This window comes from Vigna angularis, chromosome 1, assembly GCF_016808095.1.
Source record: "Vigna angularis cultivar LongXiaoDou No.4 chromosome 1, ASM1680809v1, whole genome shotgun sequence".
NCBI lineage: Eukaryota > Viridiplantae > Streptophyta > Magnoliopsida > Fabales > Fabaceae > Vigna > Vigna angularis.
The window spans coordinates 42,322,325-42,348,567 of NC_068970.1; the positions used below are offsets into that span (position 1 = coordinate 42,322,325).

Sequence of the window (26,243 nt, forward strand, 5' to 3'; positions counted from 1 at the left end):
TTCAGCAGGTCGGGTTGCGGGTAGGCACTATCCGTGCCCGATTCGATCCATTGTCATCCCTAGATAAAACTCGCACATGTACCTAAATGAAGAAGACATTGTGTTGTGCGTGCTTCTCCTTTTTCATGTATTCTCCATGCACATAGTGATGATGTGCGGAATGAGAGCGGAGAGTGCTATTTTGATGGAGGCAATTGAGCGGCACAAGGTGACGGTGGCAATACTGGTGTTGTCGTTGGTGGTGACACATATAAAGAATAAGACGGTGGAGGAGTACGATTGGTGATGTCGAGGGCCATAGAAGGACCATTGTATGAGTTCTTGACCATCGATCAAGGACCACTGTATGGGTTCTTGCTTTCTGAGAAAGAAAGAAGAAGAAAAATAATAACAAGAAGATAAATGCAGTGACCAGGTGAGGACTAGGGATGACTACAGGTGAATCGGGCATAGATAGTGCCTACCCGCAACCCGACCTGTCGAATCAAATTGTACCCGCTACCCGACCCACTACCCACACGGGTACCCGTTTAGAAAATACTCGCGGGTACCCACAAATACCCGCAAAAAAATATTTTATATATTTTTGAAATAAAATTACAAAAAATATATTTATATAATATAAATTAAATATAAATTAAAATTTAATTTTAATTAAATTTAACCTGATAAAATATAATTTTATTTTTAATTAAATATAATTAAAAAAATATATAATTTTATTTTTACGGGTAACGGGTATCCGTAGGTCGGATAATATACTATCCGTACCCGACCGATTTAGAAGCGGGTATTAAAATATCCACCACCTATTACTTGCAGATAATAAATATCTGTGAATAGTAACTACCCGCCGCAGATTTTACCCATGGATACTCATACCCATGAATTTTTTTTGCTATTTCTAAGGAGAACGAAGGTAGTGTGGGAAGCAAGGAGAAGAAAACCATTTAAATTAACCTTATTTTAATAACCTTTTGTTAGGGTAAAAGCGGTATCTTAAAAGTTAGGGATTGCATACGAAAGAATGAGAGTGGAAGAAGAAATTGAGGAAAAGCATGGCCCAGCCAGTTAGTTTCCTTCCATATACATATCCAGAACAAAGGCAGCTTTTATCAATAGCAGAGAGGCAGCGCCATTTATTTTGCCGTTACTCTTAAACCCTCTTCCTCTGATAACAAAACCCTCAGTTCACTCATAACCATCTATGAAATGAACACAACACTACAATGATTCAACTTCACAGAACCTTCTTCTCCACCTCAACCTCAGTTCCTTCCTCTCACACTCTCTCCCTTCGTCACTTCATGGTCACTCCCTCTCTTATTCCCGTAATTTTCTATTTTTTTTTTCAATTTATCTTGTTATCGTGGCAATAACGTGATTGTGTTTTGGTTGGGCGTCGCATTGCAGTTGCAGTTCAGGGCGCTACAGCCTCCCATAAACGCGCTCTCACCACACGCCTCATCGGTCATCACCGGCACCACCTTCCAATGTCGTCGAACGTGTCTACTGTTCCCTCGCGGCGTGACCGCGAAGAGGATCCCCGCTCGTTCTTTCGCAGTGAAGTCCACGACGTTGTTTGGTGACTATTTTGGTTTTCCGTTCGCCGCGAACTGCACGACGCCGTTTGACCACGGGCTCTTCTCGAAGGGGTTCTCCACGCGCGTGGGGGATAGTGGGAAGCAGGGGAAACGAGTGAAGGCTGTCGTCGTTCGTGGAAAGGAGAAGGACGGCGGGGTAGTAAGCGACGCTGCGAGTGGAAAAGAAGAGGTTGCGAAAACTGCAAAGAAGAAAAGCGTGAAGAAGAAGAAGCCTTCGCCGAAAAAGAAGGTGTCTGCTGCCAGCAATTCGGAGCATGAGGAGTGTGTTGCAGAAGTTTCTGGAAAATCTACCAAATTGAAGAGGAAGAAGGTTTCCAAGGTTAGCAATCGAACCTTTTCAATTAAGGAAATAACGATATCTGCTACTGAAGCGCTACTGAAGTAATGTCAGTATTGACACCGACAGAAGTGTACTTACATAAGAAGAAAATCAAAAGAAAAACTAAATTAAATATAAGCTGTAATTAACTTATGCAGTTGAATAAAAAGATAAAATGAATGAAGTTTTATTTTTGTAAATTTAAATTAGTTTATGTATAAATTAAAATAAATGGAGAAGTTACATGCGAGAGCTTTTATTGAAGCTGAAGCGTATTAGTTGGTTTTATATTATATGAGAAATATGAGAAACTTAATTCATTTTATACCTGATATCTTAGGAGAAGGTTTCAAAGGTTCGTAATGGGTAGTTAGCTACTAGTTTTCAAATAAGAAAACAATGATGCACGTTACTGAAGTAATGGCATTGACGTTCGCAGGAGAAGAAAATAGGAAAGCGAAAACGAGATAAGTTTATTGATAAAACCGATTTTAACTCGTGCATAAGTTTATTTTAATTTATGGCACGAACTTGCTTTATTTATTTTTCTTCTTTGTAAGTGCTTATAAAAAAGTTTATCCAATTGAACCTTGATCTTATACCACTTTTAATTTATTGTGTTGTGGCTTATGCTTACGTTAAGATTAGTAGCTTTTGAGAACTTAAATCAGAAAGCTCTTGTAAAAGTTAAAATTATAAGTTAATTTTTAGCCCTTTGAAGAAACTTAATACATTTTAGTTGTTTATGTTCTTATGTTCATTGTCTTAGGAATTTACTGCATGGTCACTTTGAATACTTTTTGTCGTATTGTTATATATAGATTGTTTACAATTTTGTTTTGTACCAATACAAATCAAAACACTATAATAATTTCGATAGCTTTTAGTATTTATTATGTCTGTGACCAGTGCTTACTTTTGAAACATTATTTCTCGTGATTTATGTTTTTTTGTTAGTTTTAGATGATTTTGTATATCATGTTTTTGTCCTGTGTTTGTACTTCCAAGAATGACACTGATACCGTGGTTATCAGAAAAGTTCAGCTGACAGCGCAATTGAAGAAATAGTGGATAATTCTGCCTCTGTGAAGGATGAGTTGAAGAAGCAAAATGGGAATTCTATTCTGATTGAAGAGGCGAAACCACTGTGGAGTTTTACACACAAGCCATTGTATCCTCCCTCTGGAAAGTCTGTGGTGGTTGTGGAGTCTGTCACAAAAGCAAAGGTTATTAAGGGATACCTTGGTGATATGTATGAAGTCTTGCCAAGCTATGGTCATGTGAGAGACTTGGCAGCTAGGTCTGGGTCGGTTCGACCTGATGAAGATTTTAGCATGGTGTGGGAGGTTCCGGCACCTGCCTGGACTCATCTGAAGAGCATCAAGGTTGCTTTGAGCGGGTACATTTCCCATCCCTCATCCCACTTGCTTTTGCTTTTGGCAGCAGTGGATATACTAGTATAATGGATATTTTGTTGGGGTGTGTGTTTTGCTGTTACAGTTGTAAAATCTTTCTGGAGCTAATCTTGGTGTCTTTTCAATATGGTGTTACTAGAGTAATGCAGATTTGTCATTATTACTTGTGGTTTTGTTTCCTTTCCATCTTTTAATGCATATGTTGACTGTGCTGGATGGGAGTGGGTGTGGGTATGTGTATTGGGTACAATTAATATATAAATAGGACAGTTTTTCTTTTTAAATAAAGATACGGGCACAACACATCTTGAGTAAAATATAATCATTGTTAAACATTGCCTAGATTTTATTAGTTTGATTTTCTTTATTTAATATTGCTGATTTATATTGGTTTACTATCATCATTGTGTTTTTACCTCTTGAAAACTTTGTTAGAAAGGCATAATCATTGTGAAAAATAAGAAAATTATTTTCTAAATTGAGTTCTGTTGTTATGTCACCTGGCATTAGCAATATTTCAATTTATAGGCAGGAGGATTGCAAGATAATAATGACAAATACAATTCAAAAGTCAGTAAAAAGTTGAAATTACAGTATTGTCTATGGCACATATTTCCTATGATACATTGGACTGATTATGATTGTCTACTAATATGATTTAAGCTTCTTCGCATTATTATTTCAATTTTCTATTCTCTCCTCTTCAAGCTGGTCAGTGGGCATTCTTCATTTCCAGCTTGGATACTATTATTTCAAAAATGGGGCTGTTATGCTTTGTCTTTGTTATATCCTGAAGTTGTTCTTGGGAGAATATACAAAATGCAAATCAATCCCCAATTGAGTTTTTCTTTGATAAAATGTCTGTCCACCTGAATATGTTTAGTTTGATCATATTAAGAAAGATTATATGAGTTATGATTTCTGATTAATTGCATAAACCTTCGCTAGTCCATTCCATATAATATTCAAATCTTCTAACATAATCTTGAGCCAATATTATTCACAAATGCCTTGAGCCATAGTCTGAATCTCAGCTTCAGCACAGAATTGGTCACTACAACATGCTTTTTATCGTCGTAGTTACTAGATTTTCTTTGGTGAAATTACAGTGCCTTGTAAAGCTTCAGTTAAATAATGGACATTGCATAATTGGCATCATATAAGTTCAATTCCCATTCCTTCTATATAAAATTCTTCTTCTAGCAGAACTTGACACCTGGTTACGTTTTCAGAGCCTCTAGCACTCTCAAATTGCCCAGGCAGGGTTTTACAAAAAGTTGTTTTTGGAAGTAGTGTTCTCTTAAATTGGGAGCTTTGATACCATTTGAGAATAAGAAATGAACAAAATATTTTTGAATTTGTAACTATTTATAGGCTGGAGGATTAAAAGATAATAAATGTAAATATAATTCACAACTTGCAATACACCTTTTAAAATAACTATTTCCTACAATACATTGATTGACTATTAATATGATTTAACTATTAACAACATACTTCCATTTCCAACAAGTATAATCAAAATAAAAATATTCTATTCAACTTATGATAATTATCATAAGTACTATCTAAATAAAATAATATATATCAAAAGATCTTGAAGATAACACAACCAAGGCTGCCAATTTTGGGTATCCAGTATGGTAAAATGCATATATGATGCCAATTTTGAAGTATGTTTGCATTATAGGTAGTTGATAATATGTATCTTGCTTAATTCATTTTATGTTGTTTGGCAGAGCAGAAAACCTTATTCTTGCATCAGATCCTGATCGAGAGGGGGAGGCTATTGCTTGGCACATTATTGAGATGTTACAACAACAGGGTGCTCTACATGATAACATATCCTTAGCACGAGTAGTGTTTCAAGAAATAACTGAAAAATCTGTAAAAGGTGCCCTACAAACACCACGGCAGATTGACATAAATTTAGTTCAAGCTTACCTTGCTCGGCGGGCTCTTGATTACTTGATTGGGTTTAATATTTCTCCTCTATTATGGAGGAAGTTACCTGGTTGTCAGTCAGCTGGAAGAGTTCAATCTGCTGCACTTGCTCTTATATGTGATAGAGAAATGGAAATTGATGAATTTAAATCGAAGGAATATTGGACTGTGGAGGTTCAATTGAAAAAGGAGGATTTGGGATCAAACACGAACTTTATTTTTCCTGCTCGCTTGACCCATTTTGATTCAAAAAAGTTGAATCAGTTTTCAATTACTTCTGATGCTGAGGCAAGACATATTCAAAGCAATATAGACTCAGCCAATTTTCATGTTGTTTGCTTGAAGAAAAGCAAAACTCGAAGAAATCCTCCAACACCTTACATAACATCAACACTTCAGCAAGATGCTGCAAACAAGTTACATTTCACGGCAAGTCACACAATGAAGGTACTAGAATTTTTCTTCATTCCTAATCTATTTCCATATTTATTCATGAATGTTGAATTAATATTTAATCATGTTTAAATTTCAAAGCCTTCTAGACTTATTTTTTATCATTAATATCAATTGCCTTTCAAGTGCAGCTTGCACAGAAGCTCTACGAGGGAGTTGAACTCTCTGATGGTGTAGCAGTGGGTCTAATAACATACATAAGAACTGATGGATTCCATGTAGGTATCTCTTTGGTTGCATAAATATGATTAATTTGTCCACAAAAGCTGATTGTACCATCTCCAAATATTCTTGTATGTTGTATCCCCTTCCCTCCCACCCACATTTCTCTTTTGTAACAATCATGTCATGAGTCTTGCCTGTTTAAAAGTGATCACCAATTACCCATGATTTTCATATAACAATTTTTATTTTTTACTGTTTGCCTGTGTGGATGACATGCTTAGAGTTTCTTGTGAGCCCAGTAATCTTGTTTAGAGTTTCTTTCTGTTAACAACTTGCCTTGAATTTACTTAGATTTCTGACGAAGCTGTTGCTAATATACGCTCGTTGATCATTGAAAGGTGATGTTCATTTCTCCAAACTACCTTTATTCTTATATTTGCTCTCAGAATTTCATTATTACTACTGAGTTTGTATTATATATGTATCTATGCGACCCGAGTGACCCCATTACTAGCTATTTAACTGAACACAAATATAAAATGGAATTTAAACCTTACAGATACAATGATGCTAGTGTATACTATACCATTATATAGTTTTCAAAAAAATTTAATAAGTGAGTTTTACTTTGAAAGGAAGGAGATTATGTGGGAATATAATATGGACCCTTCTGGATAAACTTTTCTATAAGCACTTCTAGGAGAAGAAAATTAGAGGCAAAAAGTGAAATATACTTCTCCATGAGCACTTTTGTAGAAATTACCTCATATTAGCTTTTCCAAAATCTGATTTTTTTTCCAATTACTTTTTCCCCAATGAATGCTTATGGGAGAACCCTCATCCAAACAGACCTTTGGTATGCTCTTTAAAACAATAGAAGTAAAACCAAGCCATAGAAAATATTTTTATTGTTTTTCATGTGCATGAATAAGAGTTTTCTGTATCAGGTATGGACAAGATTTTGCGGCACAAAGTGCTCCAAAATATTTTAAAAAGGTGAAAAATGCACAAGAGGCCCATGAAGCTATTAGACCAACCGACATACGCAAGTTGCCATGTATTACAACACATGCTTCTTTTGTGAATATTTTACTTGAATGGTGTACAGAGGTGACTGCTGGTAATATTAATTGTTGATGTTTTTTCAGCAATGCTTGCTGGGATACTTGATGAAGAATCTTTGAAGCTGTACACACTTATTTGGTCACGAACAGTTTCATGTCAAATGGAACCTGCTGTCATTGAGCAGGTTAGTCTACATACATTGTGTTGTTAATTGGATATTGAATGCAGTAGTGAAAGTTGTTGGGAGCATATTGAATTGGTAGAAGTTGTACGAAAATTCTAGAGATCTCTTGTAATTTTTACTTTAGAGTTTGAGTTCTCTATATATAGAAGTGGATGTACGGTTTTGAATGAATTAAATAAAATTCTTCTTTCTTTTATATTAAATCTTTCTAGTTGGTATCAGAACTCCCGATCTTGGGAACCTCTCTTCTGCATTTGTTCTTTATCGTCTTAGTTACGGTTCCTTTTAGGGTTGCCTGAAGTGCACCCATTTCCTTTAAATATTGGGATTGCCTGAAGTGCACCCAACTTGTGGTTCTTTCTGTTCTCGCATCCTGTTTGCTGTCCACCGAAGCTGCTGTCAGACCTTCACCTTCGCTAGAGTCGTTGCCCTTTGCTGGAGTCTCGCTGGACCTTCGGTGGAGTCTCGTCGAACCTTTGTCAAAACCATTGTCGGAGTTGTCCTCTGACCCTCGCTAGAGTTGTTGGAGTTGTTGCTAAGTTTTTTGTTGGAGCTTTTTCTGTCATTTGCCGCCACATCTAGAGCATGGCAGCTCCTTTAAGCAATGTTGAGCTTCTAACTTGAGAGATACATGCATTGCATGCTGAAATTGAATGTTTAAATCTCGGATGGAGTCTACCAGTAAGTCACTTTCTGGTACTGCTTTGTAGCTATGATTGGTAAGATCTTCAATTCATCTTTATGTAAGGACTCTTGGGTTCTTGACTCTGGTGCCACAAGAATTATGACCCCTCATTCATCTTTTTCAACATCATAGGTTTCTTTTTTCGGTAATCACATTAATGTTGCCAATGGGACTCATATCCCAATAATTGGATGTGGTAATGTTTCCCTTTTGCCATTCCTCAACCTTAAAGATGTTCTTTATGTTCCAAACCTTTCTAATAATCTTATTTCCATTAAAAAACTTACCCATGACCTGAAGTGTTTTGTAACCTTCTTTCCTACTCTTTGTATTTTCTAGGATCTTTCCATGTGGAGGATGATCAAAACTGTTAAGGAACAAGGAGGTTTGTATTGTTTTAACAACTTAGGATCTAAAGATAGTATTAGTACACAAATAGGTACCTCTTGTCTCCAATCTTGCACTACGAGTCCTCTTAAATTTGGCTTCTTTGTTGTCGTCTTGGACATCTCTCCTTTCTAAAGTTCATTTAAATGTGATGCTTGTCAACTTGCAAAACACCATTGTGCCACATCCTCCTAGTAATACAAAGGGTGTCCATCCTTTTGATTTAATTCATTCCGACCTTTGGGTGCCAAACTGTAGTATTTTTGGTGCTAAATGGTGTGTCACATTTACTGATGATTGTACCCATGTTACATGGATTTTCCTCATGAAAGAAAAATCTGAAGTTTTTACTTTATTTGTCAAATTCTTCCATATGATAAAAAGATAATCTGGGAAGTCAATTATACGTTTACTTTCTGCTAATGGGAGAAAATATGTGAATCATGACATGTCTAATTTCCTTTCTGAAAATGGTGTTATTCATGAAGTTACTTATGTGCATACACCCCAACAAAATGGCATTGTTGAAAGAAAAAATAGGCATCTTCTTGAGATGACACAGACACTTCTTTTCCAAATAAAAGTCCCTGAATCTTATTGGGGAGAGGTTCTCCTCACTGCAACCTATCTTATTAACCGATTACCTTCTCGAGTCTTAGATGGTCTGAGTTCGATTGAGTTCATATCTTCCTTCTGTCCATTTGTTCATTTTCTCTGTAGTCTTCATAGTCGAGTATTTGGATGTGTTGTATTTGTCCATATTCGTAGTCAATTCCATAGAAAGTTAGATCCTAGAACTGTTAAATGTATATTCGTTGGCTATGCATCTTATAAAAGGGGATATTGTTGCTATCATCCTTCGAGTCAAAAGTTTTTCAACTCCATGAATGTCACTTTTGATGAAACTAAATCTTTTTACAAACGTCCTTAACTTTACGGGGAGAGTTATTTTGAAGCCGAGTCTTTTTAAATTTTTGGAGTCATCTTCTATCCCTTTCATGCAAGAAGCATCTTGTACTACCCTTGGTATTCCTGAGACAGCTCGTATGGATATCTCTAAAGCTGCTTCTGATAAGGGCATCTTTGTTCCCAAGTTAGGGTTAGCTCCAAAAGTTAGCCATATTTCTGAAGTTGCTTCTAACAAGAGCAACTTTGTTCCAGAGAGAGGGTCAACTCTAGAAATTAGTCGTCGAGAGAATTTCTTCCATATAAAATATCAAAGGAGACAAAAGCAACCCAACTTGATCCAATAACAACACCACTCATTTGTCCGAGGGTAAGTGTTCCTTCTTTTGACACCCTTGAACATTTGGAAATTTCCTTGAATATTAATTGTGAACCTGACCTTGATGACTTGTCCATTGCTTTATGGAAAGGAACTCAATCTTGTATCAAGTATCCCATTTCTCATTTTGTGACACTACTAAAAACCTATCTATGCAGTACTAGAGTTTCCTTTCTGCCATTGATGCAATTAGGGTCCTTACTTTAGTTCAAGAAGCACTGAATGATGAGAATTGGGCTCAAGCCATGAATGCATAGATGAGTGCCTTAGAAAAGAACCAAACATGGGAAATTGTTAACAAGCCTCTAGATCAAAAGGTAGTGGGATTGTTAACTGGCCTTTGGATAAAAAGGCAGTAGGATGCAAATGGGTTTATAATGTAAAGTATAAATCTAATGGAACATTTGAACGATACAAAGCAAAGGTTAGTTGCTAAAGGATTTACTCAAACTTATGGTGTTGATTATGAGGAGACATTTGCTCTAGTGGCAAAGATGACTGCAATTAGAACCATTCTCTCATTGGCAACTTATTTTGGTTAGGAATTGCAACAATTTGATATGAAAAAGACTTTCTTGCATGGACAATTAGAGGAAGAAGTCTATATGGAAATTCCCCTAGGGTTTAGGCCTACTGAAGAAGGGAATAAAGTTTGTAGGTGGAAGAAAGCCTTGTATTGACTCAAGCAATCACCCCGTGCTTGGTTTAGTTGGCTCACTCATGTTATGATGAACATGAGATACAAGTGACAAGGTGACCATACCTTGTTCATCAAGCGTTCCCCATAAGGTAAACTTGGATTACTCTTAGTCTATGTTGATGATATAATTGTTGCATGAGATGGTGAACATAAGATACAATTCTCGAAAGAAAAACTTGTTCAATTTGAAATGAAGGATCTAGGAAAGTTGAAGTACTTCTGTGGGATAGAAGTAGCTTACTTGAAGAAAGGTATCTTTATCTCCCAAAGAAAGTATGTTATTGATCTTCTCAAAGAAACATGTATGATTGATTGCAAGACCATTGGAGTTCCTATAGACCAAAACCATAAACCATAAAATTGGGAGTGATGAAGAAAGTTCTTATGAGAATAAAGGCCAATATCAAAGACTTGTTGGAAAGCTCATTTACTTAGCTCACACCGGACCATATATAGCCTATGTTGTGAGTGTCGTTAGTCATTTCATGCATGATCCAAAGAAGAGACATTTACATGTTGTAAACAAAATCCTTCAATATTTGAAGACAAGTCCAGGAAGGGGAGTATTGTTAAAGAGAAATGAGAAATTAAAAATGGTAGTGTATATTGATGCTGATTATGTAGGGTCTGTTGCTGATAGTAAAATCCACCTCATGATATTGGATGTTTTTGGGTGGAAATTTGGTGAATTGGAGAAGTAAGAAGCAAAACGTTGTTGCAAAGTCTAGTGCAGAGGATGAATTCTGAGCTATGGCACAAGGGGTGTGTGAATTATTATGGATGATAATTATTCTAAATGATCTTAAGGTGGCATGTGAAGAACTTATGATCCTTTGTTGTGATAATAAGTTAGCTATTAGCATTGCTCACAATCCAGTTCAGCATGATAGGACCAAACACAGAAATAGATAGACACTTTATTTAAGAGAAATTGGATAATGGTCTTATCACTACTTCTTACATCCCATCTGGCCATCTGGACTTCAGTTAACATATTTGTTTACAAAAGGTCTTTCCATTAAACGATTTCATGATCTCACATGCAAGCTGGGATTGATTGATATTAAATTCTAGAGGGAGAGTATTGTTAGTTGGATATTAAATTCTAGAGGGAGAGTATTGTTAGTTGGATATTAAATGCAATACTAAAAATTGTTGGTAGGATATTAAATTAATAGAAGTTGTTAGAAGATTCTAGATATCTCTTGTAATTATTACTAGAGTTTGAGTTCTCTCTATATAGAAGTGGATGTATTGTTTTGAATGAATTGAATAAAAATCTTCTTTCTTTTATATAAATTCTTTCTAGTTATTGCATATTTACACGGACCTTAAACTGTATAATAAACTAACCATTATTTTTATAATTTGTTCCTAGAGTATTGGCTGAGATTAATTTAGAATTCAAAATTGTGCTACTTTTTTACTTTTATAAGAAAATACTTTTATAAGAAAAGGACAGAGATACCTGTTATCAAGAAAACAGAACAAAGAGTGAAACTAGAACCTAGGTGATAAAGATCAAACATGCATTGGAAGAAATGTAGTCAAAATCAAGATCTTAAAAGAGATTGGAAAGGGTAATGTGGATTGTAAATTAGGAGATCCTAACACAGACAGAAAGATCCTGCAAATTTTATGAAATTCATATATGCATACACAAAATCCTTATATCTCACTCAACTCATAATTGAACGTCAATTCAACATGACAAAAAAAAATTATAATAAATGTATAAAACAATAAATCATTAGGTGTAACATAACATCCTGGTTACAGAACAATAAACCAATAGCTCCATCCTATTTCCAAAAGTAATTCTATCCTAGTTACAAAATAATATTCTATCTTAAGCAAATAGTCTTGTAAGTTAAAATCATTATCTCCATATCTTCAACTCCATTTCCATCTTCACCATTCAAATCAATAATGTCAAAATCATGTTGATGTAGTGTTTCATCCTCCTCAACTTGGACTGGAACCAAGTTTTCATCCAAAATCCAAGTTGTCTACCTCCAAACCTAATGCTTCATTCTACTCATCTTCCATAATCCACTCATCATTGGATGAACAATCATCAATATTGATTTAAACTGGTTTTCTTATTTTCTGCTTCTTAGCTAATTTTGAATTAGCCATAACAAGAACATTATTCATTGGCTTTGCTTTAGCCTATTTATTATCTGTGTGGACCTAATCAAATGCAAAGACAAATATGATAGGCAAGTAGTAGACCGGTAATTCTATTCTAGAGATATATTTTAGTATTAACTTATCATCTCATACGAACTCCAATTATGTTCACATGTGGAGGAGCTACATGTCTAACTCAATATATGAATGGCAAAGTTTTGGAGTTCTGGACTCTCATCACCATAATACTCTCACCATTTAACAGATAGCCTTATAGGATCTGGTTGCTCTGTTGTATGGCACATTAATTTGTTAGAGGTGTTAGTTATTCATGGTAACTTAATTTATTCCATGTTTACTGATGGTATATTCTTTTTGTGTTACAGAAAGGTCATGAACAATTTCTTTGTTGAAATTACATTTGTGTTCACATATTCATCTGCTTCCATCTGGCATTATGTTTGATCAGACATTTTCATGACTTTCTTTTTATTCCAGATACATCTTGATATTGGAAATGGTGACAAGTCTATTGTATTACGTACTGCGAGTTCAATGGTTGAGTTTCCTGGGTATCAGGCAGTTTATACGGTACGGTTGGTTCCAACAAATAATTGATGTTGGTAGCATACAATATGTAACTATTCATGTAGTGATGTTGACAGTATTGCAAATGTAATGACTTTATTTTTATATTAATGATTATTGTTATTTTCAATCAACTAAATTCTTATTATTTTTACTATTAGTATTGTCTTGAGATTTTGTACAAGTTACCTGCTACTGTGATAAAATATATTGCAATTTTTACTATTCATGTAGTGATGTTGATAGTATCTCAAATGTAATGACTATTTTTATATTAATGATTATTGTTATTTTCAATCAACTAAATTCTTATTATTTTTACTATTAGTATTGTCTTGAGTTTTGTGCAAGTTACTTGCTATTGCGATGAAATATATTACAATTGGATTTACAAAATATTGCTTTCTGGTAAAATTCATTTCTTGAAGTTACAGGATTTGGAATGTGTTTTCTTCTTACTAGTTAATAACACATTTCGATTCTGAACAAGGTCTCATAAAATTGAGCATAAAATGTTTTGGAAAGACTTTTTGTCTTGTTTGCTATAATGCATGCAGAGGTTACTTCAGAGTTTCCTCATCCCAAAAGATGTATAAAATTCAGCGTGAATATCCTTGTGGTTCTAATTTGTATGCTTTACTGGATAAAAGGGACTGAAGGATTTAATGTTGGTCAAATTTGATTCAAATCTATATTATTTTTAGTGGCACTCACTTGACACAGAATTTTTGTTTCATTCTTTTGGTGGGTGTTCCATATATGTTTCTGAGATACCTAACCTTTGGGTCAACATGAAAGCTGCCCAAAACTGGTTTTGTTTCTCAACTAATTTCAGCTGTGGTAGAGAATGTCTACATGTGCCTTTATATGAGTAGGAAGCTATAACTGATTTGTTTCCCTGACTTATGTGTGGTTTTTCCTTCTAGGATGTTGTTGCTGAAGCTGTTCACGATAAAGACCGTGATGATTCCAGCCCTGATAAAACATTTGGAGTACTAAATTCTCTCAAGGTAAATATTTCTGAAATCTTAAGATATAATTTATACTACAGAAATCATTTGATGCTTTCTTCATATGGCAGTCTGCCATTTCTGTTTATTTAGATAGGTTGCTGTTTTTGGTTTCCTTATGTTTTGCTTGGTCATTTGATTTCTCAAAGGGGAGGGGGCTTTGATAGACGTACAGATAGACCCACATGTACCCTTATAATAATTATAATAATAATAATATCTTCTATTTTCTTTATTATTGTTTTGTCTTGTTGGATAAAAATATATTCCTAAGAGCTGATGCCTATTGAGAAGAAAAATATCTGAATATTGGGCCAGAGAAGGTACACGTGTATTCTATTTATGATAATAAGTTAGAACACAAAGGGAATCAATCATAAATCCAACTGAAATCCCTAATTGCAGCAAAATGACTATTTTTAAAGTGTTAACATGTGCCTTTTTTTTCTTAATATTGATTTCTTTAGGGACAGATATCATTTACCTTTTTGTAAATTTCATTTTATTATACTGATAGTCATTATTCCACAGGACATGGACATATGCCTTTAGCAGAATGAGACTTATTGTTGACTTCTTTTTTGTCTATGTCTGGCATAATTACTCACGATTTGTACCCTTTACAACACAACTCTTCATTAACTTCTATTTTGTAGACAGGGGATCCACTATGCGTGGTTCAAACTGAACCTTGTGAGCACCACACACAGCCGCCACCACGGTACTCTGAAGCATCATTGGTAGGTCATCTTGCTTTTGTCATTATATTAAAGGAGTGGTGGAGTACTGTATACTTTATGGGCCACTTTACTTTAGAAAATGCTGGTATTCATTCTTCGCTTTTCACTATAAACATGACACTTTATTTACTTTTTGTTCCAAATATTATTTCTACAGGGAACTATGAACACAATAAAATGTTGTTTTCGTTGTTTCTCAGAGTCTTTGAAAACACACAAAAGTGACACTTCTTTAATCAAAAGGAAAAATTGGAAATAAAAATAGAAAACATTTTATGCTGCTTTAAGCTGGTACTGCTCTTGTTGCATGTAGAAAATGCCTAATATTGGATAATTCTAACAAGACAAGGCTATACACAAGTATTGTGTAGAGAATCAACTGTTTATTAGAGAATCTGTTAGGATATAGGGTATTTGGGATTTAAGGGTATAATGGGAAATGGGATTAGGATAGAAGGTAGAGGAATTGTATAAATAGATTGTTTGGATAGTTAGAAGGCAGTTTTTGAGTACATTGTTTGTTAACAGGCCATTGACCTGTGAAGAGGGTTATGCCTCTGGATCTTGTATACACACTATTCTTTCTGTTAATAATACACAATTCACCATATATTTCTCTCTGTTTTCTAGGTGTGAGAGACTGTGAGGGAGTTCTTGATTAGGTTCCCAGTTTAGGAACCTATCAATTGGTCTGACCTGCCGGATTCGAACCAGCGCCAGAATCGGGTGAGGGTGAAAGAAATTGAGGTTGATAGAATGGCGGTGCAGACAGGGGAGCTGCGATCATATTATGCAGCAATATGCCAAGATTATGCAGTATTACGCCAAGATTATACTTTAATACGCCAAGATTTGCAAGAAATCATGGGTGGTCGAGGCCACAACCAGAACGATCAACATTGGGACCAGCGAAAGGAAGAGGAAGGGGAGAGAGGGGATGAACGCCATGAAGTGCAACCCAGCGGGGAGAGGAGAGTAGATTTACGCGTTTTCGAAGGGTTTGATGCGATGGGGTGGATTGCTAGGGCGGAGACAGTTTTTAAGACCCAGGGGGTGAAGGAGGAAGAAAAGGTGCACCGGGCAGCCATTAGCACAAAGGGAAGCGCGGGTTACTGGTTCAGAGCCTGGAAGGAGAAAGCCAAGAATCATTCTTGGAATGGTTTGAAGGAAGCCCTGGTGATACGGTTTGGAACCATCGTTGAGCGTTTGGCAGCATCTAAACAGAAAGGGACGGTGGACAAGTCTGTACAAGACCTCAAGATTGTGGCGGGTCGCGGTTCAGAAGACGAGTCATTTGGGGGACGAATGCAAGGAGCTAGCCACAATTTCATAGGCAAGGTACTAGTAGAGGATTGGGGTTTACCCATGGAGGATACCCAACCGTACCAGGTGAGCTTGGGGGATGAGCAGAGGAAGAAAACCAACACAGACCGAACGGTTGAAGTTAGCGGGAAGGAACCGAACGGTAGATCGAGTGTTGCCGAGCGGTCTGAGGTCGAGCGCAATATCCCAAGTGAGGTTGCCGAGCGGTTCGAGACAGAATTAGACCTGAAGCAGACAGAGTTGTCCACTCTCTCGACTGGAGGCCCTATTCAACCAAAAGCAATGAAGCTGCAATGTTCGATAGGGGACCGAACGATATTGACCATTAAAGGACGAAACTGAACGGTGGTCCACATTATAGGAAGAAACCGAACGGTATCAGCCATTATAGAACGAAACCAAACGGTGTTGACCAATATAGGACGGAACTGAACGGTGTTGACCAATATAGGACGGAATCGAACGATGTTGACCAATATAGGACGGAACTGAACGGTGTTGACCAATATAGGACGGAACCGAACGGTGTTGACCATTATTGGACGAAACCGAACGGTATTGACTAGGGTGTTCAATCAAAGAGGGAAGAAGGTATTCAGTAAGGGGGATCCAACACTAGCTAGAAGGTGGGGGGAGTCAGAAGCTTCCTTAAAAATAAAGGAAGTAGAATTGTGGACCTTGGTGTGGAATTTGGGGGTGATAAGAAGGAAAGAGGAAGAATGGAAGTCATTGGAGGAGAAATGGTCACCACCCAAGCCTCCAGATCTGAATTGGAGGGCAGCATCTAGTGGGTTCCCTTCATATGGTAACAGGTTGATGAAGAGGAGCCATGAGATCGAGCTTTCCGGTTCCAACCTTGAGGACAAGGTTGTTCTGAGGGGGGTGTAATGTTAAGATATAGGGTAATTAGGATATAAGGGTATAATGGGAAATGGGATTAGGATAGAAGGTAGAGGAATTGTATAAATAGATTGTTTGGATAGTTAGAAGGCAGTTTTTGAGTACATTGTTTGTTAACAGGCCATTGACCTGTGAAGAGGGTTATGCCTTTGGATCTTGTATACACACACTATTCTTTCTGTTAATAATACACAATTCACCATATATTTCTCTCTGTTTTCTGGGTGTGAGAGACTGTGAGGGAGTTCTTGATTAGGTTCCCAGTTTAGGAACCTATCAGAATGGGTTGACAAAAAATCAAACTTTAGATGACTTGGCCATAGGTTTCAATACCACGTCATGAACCAACTGGTCCAATTTGCTAAGGCTTGAACTATGAAGTGAAGACACATGGATGATCATGTATTTCATCTCTTATTGGTTCTGTGGTTAAATTCAGCCATTTGCCAATCATTGCAGCAAATGGGATGCATATAATAACTTCTGAAAATACCTTATTTCTTTCTATCATACACTTGGTTGTTTTTTTATTATCTGGGCATCTCTGATACGACAATGTTTATTTTTTGGAGCTTTATATTCTTATGCTTTTCTCTTGTTTTATCAGAGTAATTGAATAACACCTCTGTTTTTGTAACACCGAGTGACATTTGCTACATTAGTAAAGTGGTTATTTCTGTTACATCTTATTCAGTTTAGTCCCACAAGCATAGTGATTATTTTAGTTAAGTTAGTCCACAACAGTGAAGCTTTCTTTACAAGTTTCATTAATGTATTTTATAAAATAAAATGTACTTTACAAGCAACTATTAGGTTGATACCAACCATTGGGTTCAATACCGGTAAACAAACATGTTAGATCTTCATTTCCAAAAACTCACCAGCAAGTGGAAAACAAAAACAGAAATGCTTTGATACTTGAGATAGAAATATGGAAAAAATGCTTAAGAGAGAGTGTATGATCTCTTAGGTCATCTATTCATTTATAAGAATTCGTTGCATCCAAGATACAGAAAATTAGTAATATACACAAATTAATCAATTCTAGCAAGTTAACTATTTTAAATAAGTGACAGTTCTAACACAACTGTAGTAATTTACTGTGATAAACAAAGAAGAAGACATATGGAGCTAGATATCCTTTGTCAGAGAAAAATTTCTCAACAAGTCTTAATTGTGACCTATGTGCCTGCTGAACCTCAAACTACTCATATTCTTTCAGAAGCACTTTATATTTCTCAATTTACTTCTTTACGGGACAAACTCAATCTTTTGAGTTCCTCACAAACCTAAGTAATAGAGTAATTGAATAAGACCTCTGCTCTTGTAAAACTGTGACATGAAATTTGCTACATTAGCAAATTGGCTATTTCTCTTACGTATTCTTGAGTTTAGTTCCACATCAATGACTTGATTTACAAGCTTCATGATTGTATTACACTAATTGTAACTTTCACTTTGAGAAAACAGAAAAGCAATAACAGAATCAGAGTTTTCCAGATTTGCATCTTTGTTTTTCTTTAGATCTAAGTTTTCTTTATGTTTTTTGCTGTATTTTGTTTCTTTCTATATAAAGCCTGAAAACTGAAGACTGTAGTACATAGAATTTTATGCTTTCTGCCTTCATCTTCTTTATGAACAAAAGAGTTCTGTGTTAATTTTATCCATTACATAGCTAGCTATAGCTAATAACTCTTTCTCAAACTTTATACACTATAATATTTGTTCATGCACAGGAACGTTATAATTTTTATCTATATAAAGGAATTTGGTTCATGACTTCATGTTGAGACCTATATTTGGCATCGTAAGCATATGTTAAAATTTTCAATATATCAATATTATGATTTATAATTTTTAATTATCTAAAATAAATAGATTTGTTGCAACGTATAATGTTACCCTGAATTTATAACATGATTTGTGCTGTCAAGGATGGCAGACTGTGTTCATTTCTTTTGCACTTTCATCTCTTGTTTTCTCCATTTAAGATTTCGAAATGATATTAATAGGTTAAGAAGCTTGAGGAGCTAGGGATTGGAAGGCCATCAACATATGCATCCACAATAAAAGTTTTACGGGTATTTTACTTCCGTAGCAGTAAATGTCATCAATATAGCATATCTTATCTCTTATATCACATCAAATGTAACAATTTAAATTGTATGTTGTGATTTATTTAGATAATTGTATAAGTTATTCTGGTCTATTGATCGAATCTGGGGTTTGTTTGTTGTCTATTTATGAAAAATCTCTGTTCATTTTTTAAAGCAGAACTTCTCTGAGCTATTTTAGTTTTCAAATTAGAGTTTTCTATTTTTGTCTTCTTCCTTGTAATGTTTCATCTTCTACCCATTCTTATTTCTAAATTTAGTTTTAAAAAATTGTTATAAACTAGTTTTCATAAATTAAAAAGAGAAAACACCATCAAAACACCTTAGTAACTTTAGGCTGGACTCAGCTCCTTCGCTTCATTACTCTGCACTATATCAGAAATTGTAGAGGCTCAATTAACTGATGAATCCATCTAATAGCATGTTTGGATTAGATTATTTCAAAGAGAATATTTGTGTTTTAAAATCTCAATCTAGAAGCTGAGTGATTAATTCTTTAAAATAAGTTGAGCGAAACATGCTTTGTATCCTAGGTTGTTTGTGCACATAAAAAAAATCTAAAAATCGCGCATTCCTGAATGTTATCTGGTTAAAAATAATTGTTCACTTTATGATCATTTGAAATTGTGTAATCAAAGAAGTATGTCTTCAGGTTTTCAGCCATTTTAGATAGATCACACCCTCTGGTTAAGATGAAATGGAAGGCGGAGAGATGGAAATAATTTAGAATTGTATGGTGTAAGAGAAAGAGAGTGTAACTAATTTTAAAATAGTAGGACTCACTATATATTTGACAACCTATTTCTTCAACCAAACCCCTTTAGTTCTCACCTATTTCTCGTCATCCAATAATTGAATGAGTGTAGTTTGTATAAAGTTTCTGATTCATTAAGCATGACAACGCAGATTTGTGTCATAATGAAAGTGCTCTGATCTGAAGATAAATCTTAAGTACTGAATGAGCAAATCCTTCTACTAGTATGGAACCTAAAGTAAAAGTAGTCTTCAATCAACTCTTATATATCATGGTTTTTTGATGTACGCATGTCTTTGTTGAGCTTGCGATGCAGTGATAGGTATTTATTGACACAATTAATGATGGTGCATAGTAGAATTAATATTTATCTTATTTTATCTTGTATTATAAATAAAGTTTTATAGAATTGAGTCCTCAATCTTTTTTGTTCTCTCAGGACAGAAACTATGTTACAGTAAAAAATCGAGTTCTGTCTCCAGAATTTCGTGGACGCATGGTAAGCTTTGGGCAATTTTGAATTTGTTTTGTTTGGATGAAATTGCATTGTTGTAATAGATGTGGACCCCCTTTGGCTTGTGATAACTCTCAAGTTTATAAGAAAATAATTTCTCTCTTATTTAGTCTCATCACACCAAAATTCATCTTAGGGTTTCTTGACCCTAGTCTTTTCTCTTCTTTATCAACAATGTCTATAGGAACTGCTGCCATCTCATTCTCTAGAAGTCTATCCATTATTTTCGAAAAATTAAATGGAACAAATTATCTTTCTTGGGCTGCATCTGTTGAAATGTGAACCAAGGACATCATGGCCACCTTGAGCAAGATGGAAGCCATGTGCTTATTGAAAAAGTTTAGCAGTGGAAACAAGCAAATTTCTAGTTGTGTGCCTTGCTGTGGCAATCTGTAGAACCAATACTTTTGATCTCCCTTGGAGCTTTCAAAATATGTCACTCCTTTTGGAAGAAAGCTCAAAACATTGATGCCTATGATATCCAATGCTTTTATGATTCTGCAAACAATCTTGCATCTCCCAAAATGACTGACCATGGTATGGTATCCTTCATGAATGAAGTCCAATATGTTGTGGAAGAACTAAAGTCTTGGAAGTCGAATCTTTGTAGGAATTCAAGAAGAAACTTGACAAATATTGTATGGTGATGATGATCCTTCGTGCTTTACATCCAAACCTTACCATGTCAGAGATCAACTTTTGACAAGTCATGAGGTCCCTTCCATGGATTGCTTGACCACACCCCTTCGAGTCCCAACGCCTGAAACTAAGGAAGCTCATGAACTACTGAAACCATCTGTCATGGTTGTCACATGAGGAAGAGGAAGACGTGGAGGTCGAGGGTGTCCATAGTGCACATACTGGAAAAGAATGGATCACACCCAAGAATATTGTTATTCCCTACATGGTTTTCCTGCCAAGGCAATTAATGTCTCTAAGGCTGAAACAACTGACTCCAGAGGATGAATATCAAGAGTATGTACTGTTAAAGTCTAACAGCTTGGCACAAACATTTGAAACTCCAAGTACATCAACAACTTGCATTTCCCTATCTATGGGAGGTCAAAATCATGGGTAATTTACTAAGGTGCTTCTGATCACATCTTGGGTAATACCTCTTTGTTCTCAACCATTTCCTCTTAAGAAAAATATCATTTCATAACCCTTGTAAATGCTTTAAAGTTTCCCCAAAGGGAGTCGGTCAAGTCTCCCTATCTCCCTCCCTAAATCTAAAGCCTGTTCTTTTTGTTCCTAATTGTTCTTTCAATTAAATTTCCACAAGTCAGTTATCTAAAACGTTAAATTGTTCAATAACCTTCAATAACAAATCTTCTGTTATACAAGAGTGGGGTTTTGGGTGATGGATTGGGGAAGGATATGAAGCCAGCGGATTATACCATTTTGGATTTGGTCCACATGTGTCCTATGTTGTAGCTCCTAGTTCAAAAATGTTACATGATCGGCTTGACCATCCTCATTTGTTAAAATTAAAAAAAAGTGATTCTTGAACTTAGTGGTCTCCAGACCTTAGAATGTGAATCATGTCAACTAGAAAAACATGTTAGATCTACCTTTCCTAAAAGATTTGAATCAAGGTGTAATTCTAATTTTACGTTCTTTGATGAATATTCAAGATGTACTTTGTGGTTTATCATAAAAAAAGAGCCAACAAGCAAATAAGAGCCCAACAAGCAAAGAGGATGGTGGTTTATCATCAACGACTTCATAAATTTGTAGTCGTGTGCTTTGAGTTCTTGTAGGATCACTCTTCTAAGAACTTCCATTTGTCCATGGGATCTGTGATTTGGTAGGATGTGCTCATGTGTAATGTAGCACCAAAATGTTTAACAAATTATACCAAAATTGATCGATGAAAATGAGTTCTAAATAAAAACTAATTTCCTAATTATTAGTTCCTAAGTTAATATAAAAACTAATGAAGAATGCATATTAAAAACTAATTTTATAATTATTAAACAAATAAATCTAATTGATTACAATCATATAAAATATTATAAATCAAATAATAAAATAAATAAATAATAATATTAATAAAATAAATAATAGTAACAAAATTATAAATAGAAAATGAGTGAATTTGAGGGAAAAGAGAGGTGAGAAGTTGTTTGGATTAAGGAAAAGATGATGAAAAATGAAGTGGATTTGAGATGAAGGTTTATGAAAGTTAAAGAGTAATGTAATAGATTTAATAGATTAAAAAAATGTTTTAATTGGTAAAAATAGAAGATTATTATTCTTTATATTTATTATTATTATTATATTTATATAAATTTTATTATTGTTATTATTTATAAGTTGAAGAAGTGGTATATTTTGAATATCCATCCCATGGGATTGTGGCCATCGAATCAAGGGACTTGGGGTGTCTAAAGGAGGTTGTATTGTGGTTAGGGGAAGGTGTTTGGGGTGTAAGGACTAGAGTGGACAAACAGGGCTAGGATCACAACCACTTTATTGGTGAGATCTTGATGACTGACTGGTCTTGAAGGTAGATTGTTGTAGGTAAGGTGGAGAACTGCCTCCTTTAACTGGTTAGTGGTGGACTTGTGAGTATTATTGAGCAGCCATGGTTGTGGCAGGTTGGACCATTTGATAGAGCTGAGTTTGACATACTCGAATTCGAGGACTAGGAACTTCCCAAGGCTAATTCAGAAAGGTTATAGAACAATCTTTAACTGCCTTCTTTCATTCATCAAAAGAGTATTTAATATACAGTAAAAATCAACATAGTGATGCTTTTGCATACCTAATTTTTTAAAAAAAGGAGTACAATAAAATTATTGGCTTACTGCATTTGTCGGAAATAAAATTGAAAAAGGAATCAATGTAAATGCAGTTTTAGCAACTCATGTGCATGCAAATTCCCTTTATGAAATAGTAGAGAAGATTAGGAGAAATCTCCCTTATGTGTTTAGCATACACATAGGGTAGTTTATGTATAATGTAAGATAAGGGTTAAACCCTAAATACAGAATGGGCTAAGCCCAATTAACATAAACACACAACTTAACATCTAACACTCCCCCTCAAGCTGGAGCATATAAATCATATGTTCCAAGCTTGTTACAAATATAGTCAATTCTAGGTCCTCGTAAGGACTTGGTGAATATGTCTGCCAACTGGTTGCTTGAGTTAACGAACTCAGTCTTGATATCTCCGGATATGATTTTTTCTCTAATAAAATGACAATCAACTTCAATGTGCTTGGTTTTCTCATGGAAGACAGGGTTAGAGCTAATATGAAGAGCAGCTTGATTATCACATATAAGTGTCATGTAAGTGACATCTCCAAATTTCAATTCACTAAGTAATTGTTTAAGCCACACAAGCTCGCAAGTAGCAAATGCCATAGCTCTATATTCTGCTTCTGCGCTGGACCTTGCCACAACACTTTGCTTCTTACTTTTCCAAGATATCAGGTTGCTACCAATAGAGACACAATATCCAGAAGTAGACCTCCTATCAGAAGGGAAACCAGCCCAATCAGCATCTGAATAGCAAACGATTTTTGTATCGTTGTTAGGGCCATATAGCAAACCTTTTCCAGGTGATCCTTTAATATACTTCAGTATGCGAACAACTGCATCCCAATGGTCTTCACATGGGGAGTTTAGAAATTGACTCACCACACTAACTGCGAAGAAAATGTCAGGATGCGTAACAGTAAGATAGTTTAATTTACCAACTAATCTTCTGTACCGTTAAGGATCTGAGAAAGGCTCCCCCTGATTTGGTAGGAGTTTGATGTTAGGGTCCATAGGTGTCTCAACAGATTTATAGTTCATTAACCTTGTTTCCTCCAAGATGTCGAACGTATACTTCCTCTGAGATATGACAATACCATCATTGGATTGTGCTACTTCAATACCCAAAAAGTACCGGAGTTTGCCAAGATCTTTGGTTTGAAAATGATGACAAAGGTGTTGTTTCATTTGAGAGATGTTGGTCACTTCCTGTGAGAACAATATCATCGACATACACTATTAAGTACATACGTCCAGCACTTGAGTGGCGATAGAACACTGAATGATCCGCTTCATTGCGAGACATACCAAATTGTTGAACAACAAAGCTGAATTTACCAAACCAGGCCCGAGGAGATTGTTTTAGGACATATAAGGATTTGCGAAGACGACATACCAATCCAGATGACTCCCCCTGAGCAATAAAGCCAGGCGGTTGCTCCATATAAATTTCTTCATGCAAATCACCATTTAGGAAAGCATTTTTGACATGAAGTTGGTAAAGAGGCCATTGTCGAAGAGCGGCCATGACAATGAATAGGCGAACAGAGGTCATTTTTGCCATTGGAGAAAAAGTATCACCATAATCCAACCCAAAAATCTGTGTGTAGCCTTTGGCAACCAGTCGAGCTTTCAGACGATCAATTGTGCCATCAGGGCCAACCTTGACAGCATACACCTACCTGCAACCAACAACAGACTTTCCAGATGGTAATTGGACAAGCTCCCAAGTTCCACTTTTCTGTAAAGCACTTAATTCATCCAGCATAGCTTGACGCCAGCCAGGATGAGTTAAGGCATCACCCACAGATTTAGGAATTGACACAGAAGAAATGGATGAGAGACAAGTGTAAAAAGATGGAGATAATCTGTGGTAACTAAGAACAGTATAATGGGGGGAAGGGTTACGGATAGAGCGTATACCTTTAGGGAGGGCAATAGGCAAGTCAGACTCATTTGCTGGAGCCGGAGGAAACACAGGAGGCGGCATTGGAAGTGAGTCATGAGGGAGACAATTGTGGCGACTATAAACCTGAAAGGGTGGTGGTGAAGGACGATCCTGTGGTGAATGAGAGTCTAAAGAAGGAGGAGACAAAATGGGTGGAGCATCACCAGGAGGATCACAAATAAGAGGAATATCAACAGTAACAGGGAGAGGTATAGAACTAGAAGATAGATGTGTAAAGTAAAAAGAAGATTCATCAAAAGTGACATCAGCAGAGATAAAATGACGATTGAGGGAAGGGGAAAAACACTAATAGCCCTTTTGTGACCGTGGAAGTCCTAAGAAGACACATTTGTGAGACCTAGGAGATAACTTATCAAGACCAGGACTAAAGTCATGAACAAAATATGTAGACCCAAAAACTCTAAGAGGTAATGGATGTAGAGGGTCTTGAGGAAATAAGATAGAATGAGGGATTTTGTTATCTAGGACGGAAGATGGCATGCGGTTGATAAGATAACATGCCGTGAGAACAGCATCACCCCAAAAACGTGAGGGTACTTGACCATGAATGAGAAGTGTACGAGTTGTTTCAATAAGGTGTCTATTCTTGCTCAGGCACCCCATTTTGTTGAGGGGTATAGGCACATGAGGTTTGGTGAAGAATGCCATGAGAAGCCATGAAATGTTTAAATGGTTGAGAAAGGTATTCACGACTATTATCACTGCGTAAAGTGCGAATAGAAACTCCAAACTGAGTTTTTATTTCATTGAAAAAAGATTGAAAAATGGAAAACAACTCAGAACGATTCTTCATGAGAAACAACCAAGTACATCTGGAATAGTCATCAATAAAGGTAACAAAATACTGAAATCCTAAAGTTGACTTAACACGACTAGGTCCCCAAATATCAGAATGAACCAATGAAGAGGGGGATGACGCTCGTTGTGAAACACTACGAGGAAAGGAACTACGAGTATGTTTACCTAACTAACAAGACTCACACGACAAACTTGATAATTTCGACAAACTCGGAACAAGTTGCTGCAGTTTGGCAAGACTGGGATGACCTAACTGAGCATGAAGAAGGGATGGGGACTCCATGATTACGCCAGCATGTGGAGAAGGACTGAGATGATATAGGCCATGAGACTCACATCCTGTGCCAATCATGTGTTTCGAACTCCGGTCCTGCAACCAAACAGAATCTTTGGTAAATGAAATAACACAATTAAGGGAACGAGTTAGAC

At 35.9% G+C, this 26,243-nt stretch overlaps 1 protein-coding gene across 1 annotated transcript in view; it reads left to right on the forward strand.

Moving 5' to 3' along the window:
- Positions 1-1,052: 1,052 nt before the first annotated feature.
- LOC108347888 (uncharacterized) overlaps positions 1,053-26,243 on the forward strand; it is a 60,905-nt gene continuing 35,714 nt past the window's right edge. Inside the window, exons 1-13 of the mRNA XM_017587343.2 lie at positions 1,053-1,310; positions 1,414-1,923; positions 2,958-3,322; positions 5,078-5,729; positions 5,867-5,953; positions 6,252-6,298; positions 6,848-6,957; positions 7,049-7,149; positions 12,838-12,930; positions 13,854-13,937; positions 14,594-14,677; positions 18,913-18,981; positions 20,208-20,267. Coding sequence (XP_017442832.1) covers positions 1,230-1,310; positions 1,414-1,923; positions 2,958-3,322; positions 5,078-5,729; positions 5,867-5,953; positions 6,252-6,298; positions 6,848-6,957; positions 7,049-7,149; positions 12,838-12,930; positions 13,854-13,937; positions 14,594-14,677; positions 18,913-18,981; positions 20,208-20,267 — 2,343 coding nt within the window. The 5' untranslated portion in view covers positions 1,053-1,229. The remainder of the gene's footprint in view (positions 1,311-1,413; positions 1,924-2,957; positions 3,323-5,077; positions 5,730-5,866; positions 5,954-6,251; positions 6,299-6,847; positions 6,958-7,048; positions 7,150-12,837; positions 12,931-13,853; positions 13,938-14,593; positions 14,678-18,912; positions 18,982-20,207; positions 20,268-26,243) is intronic.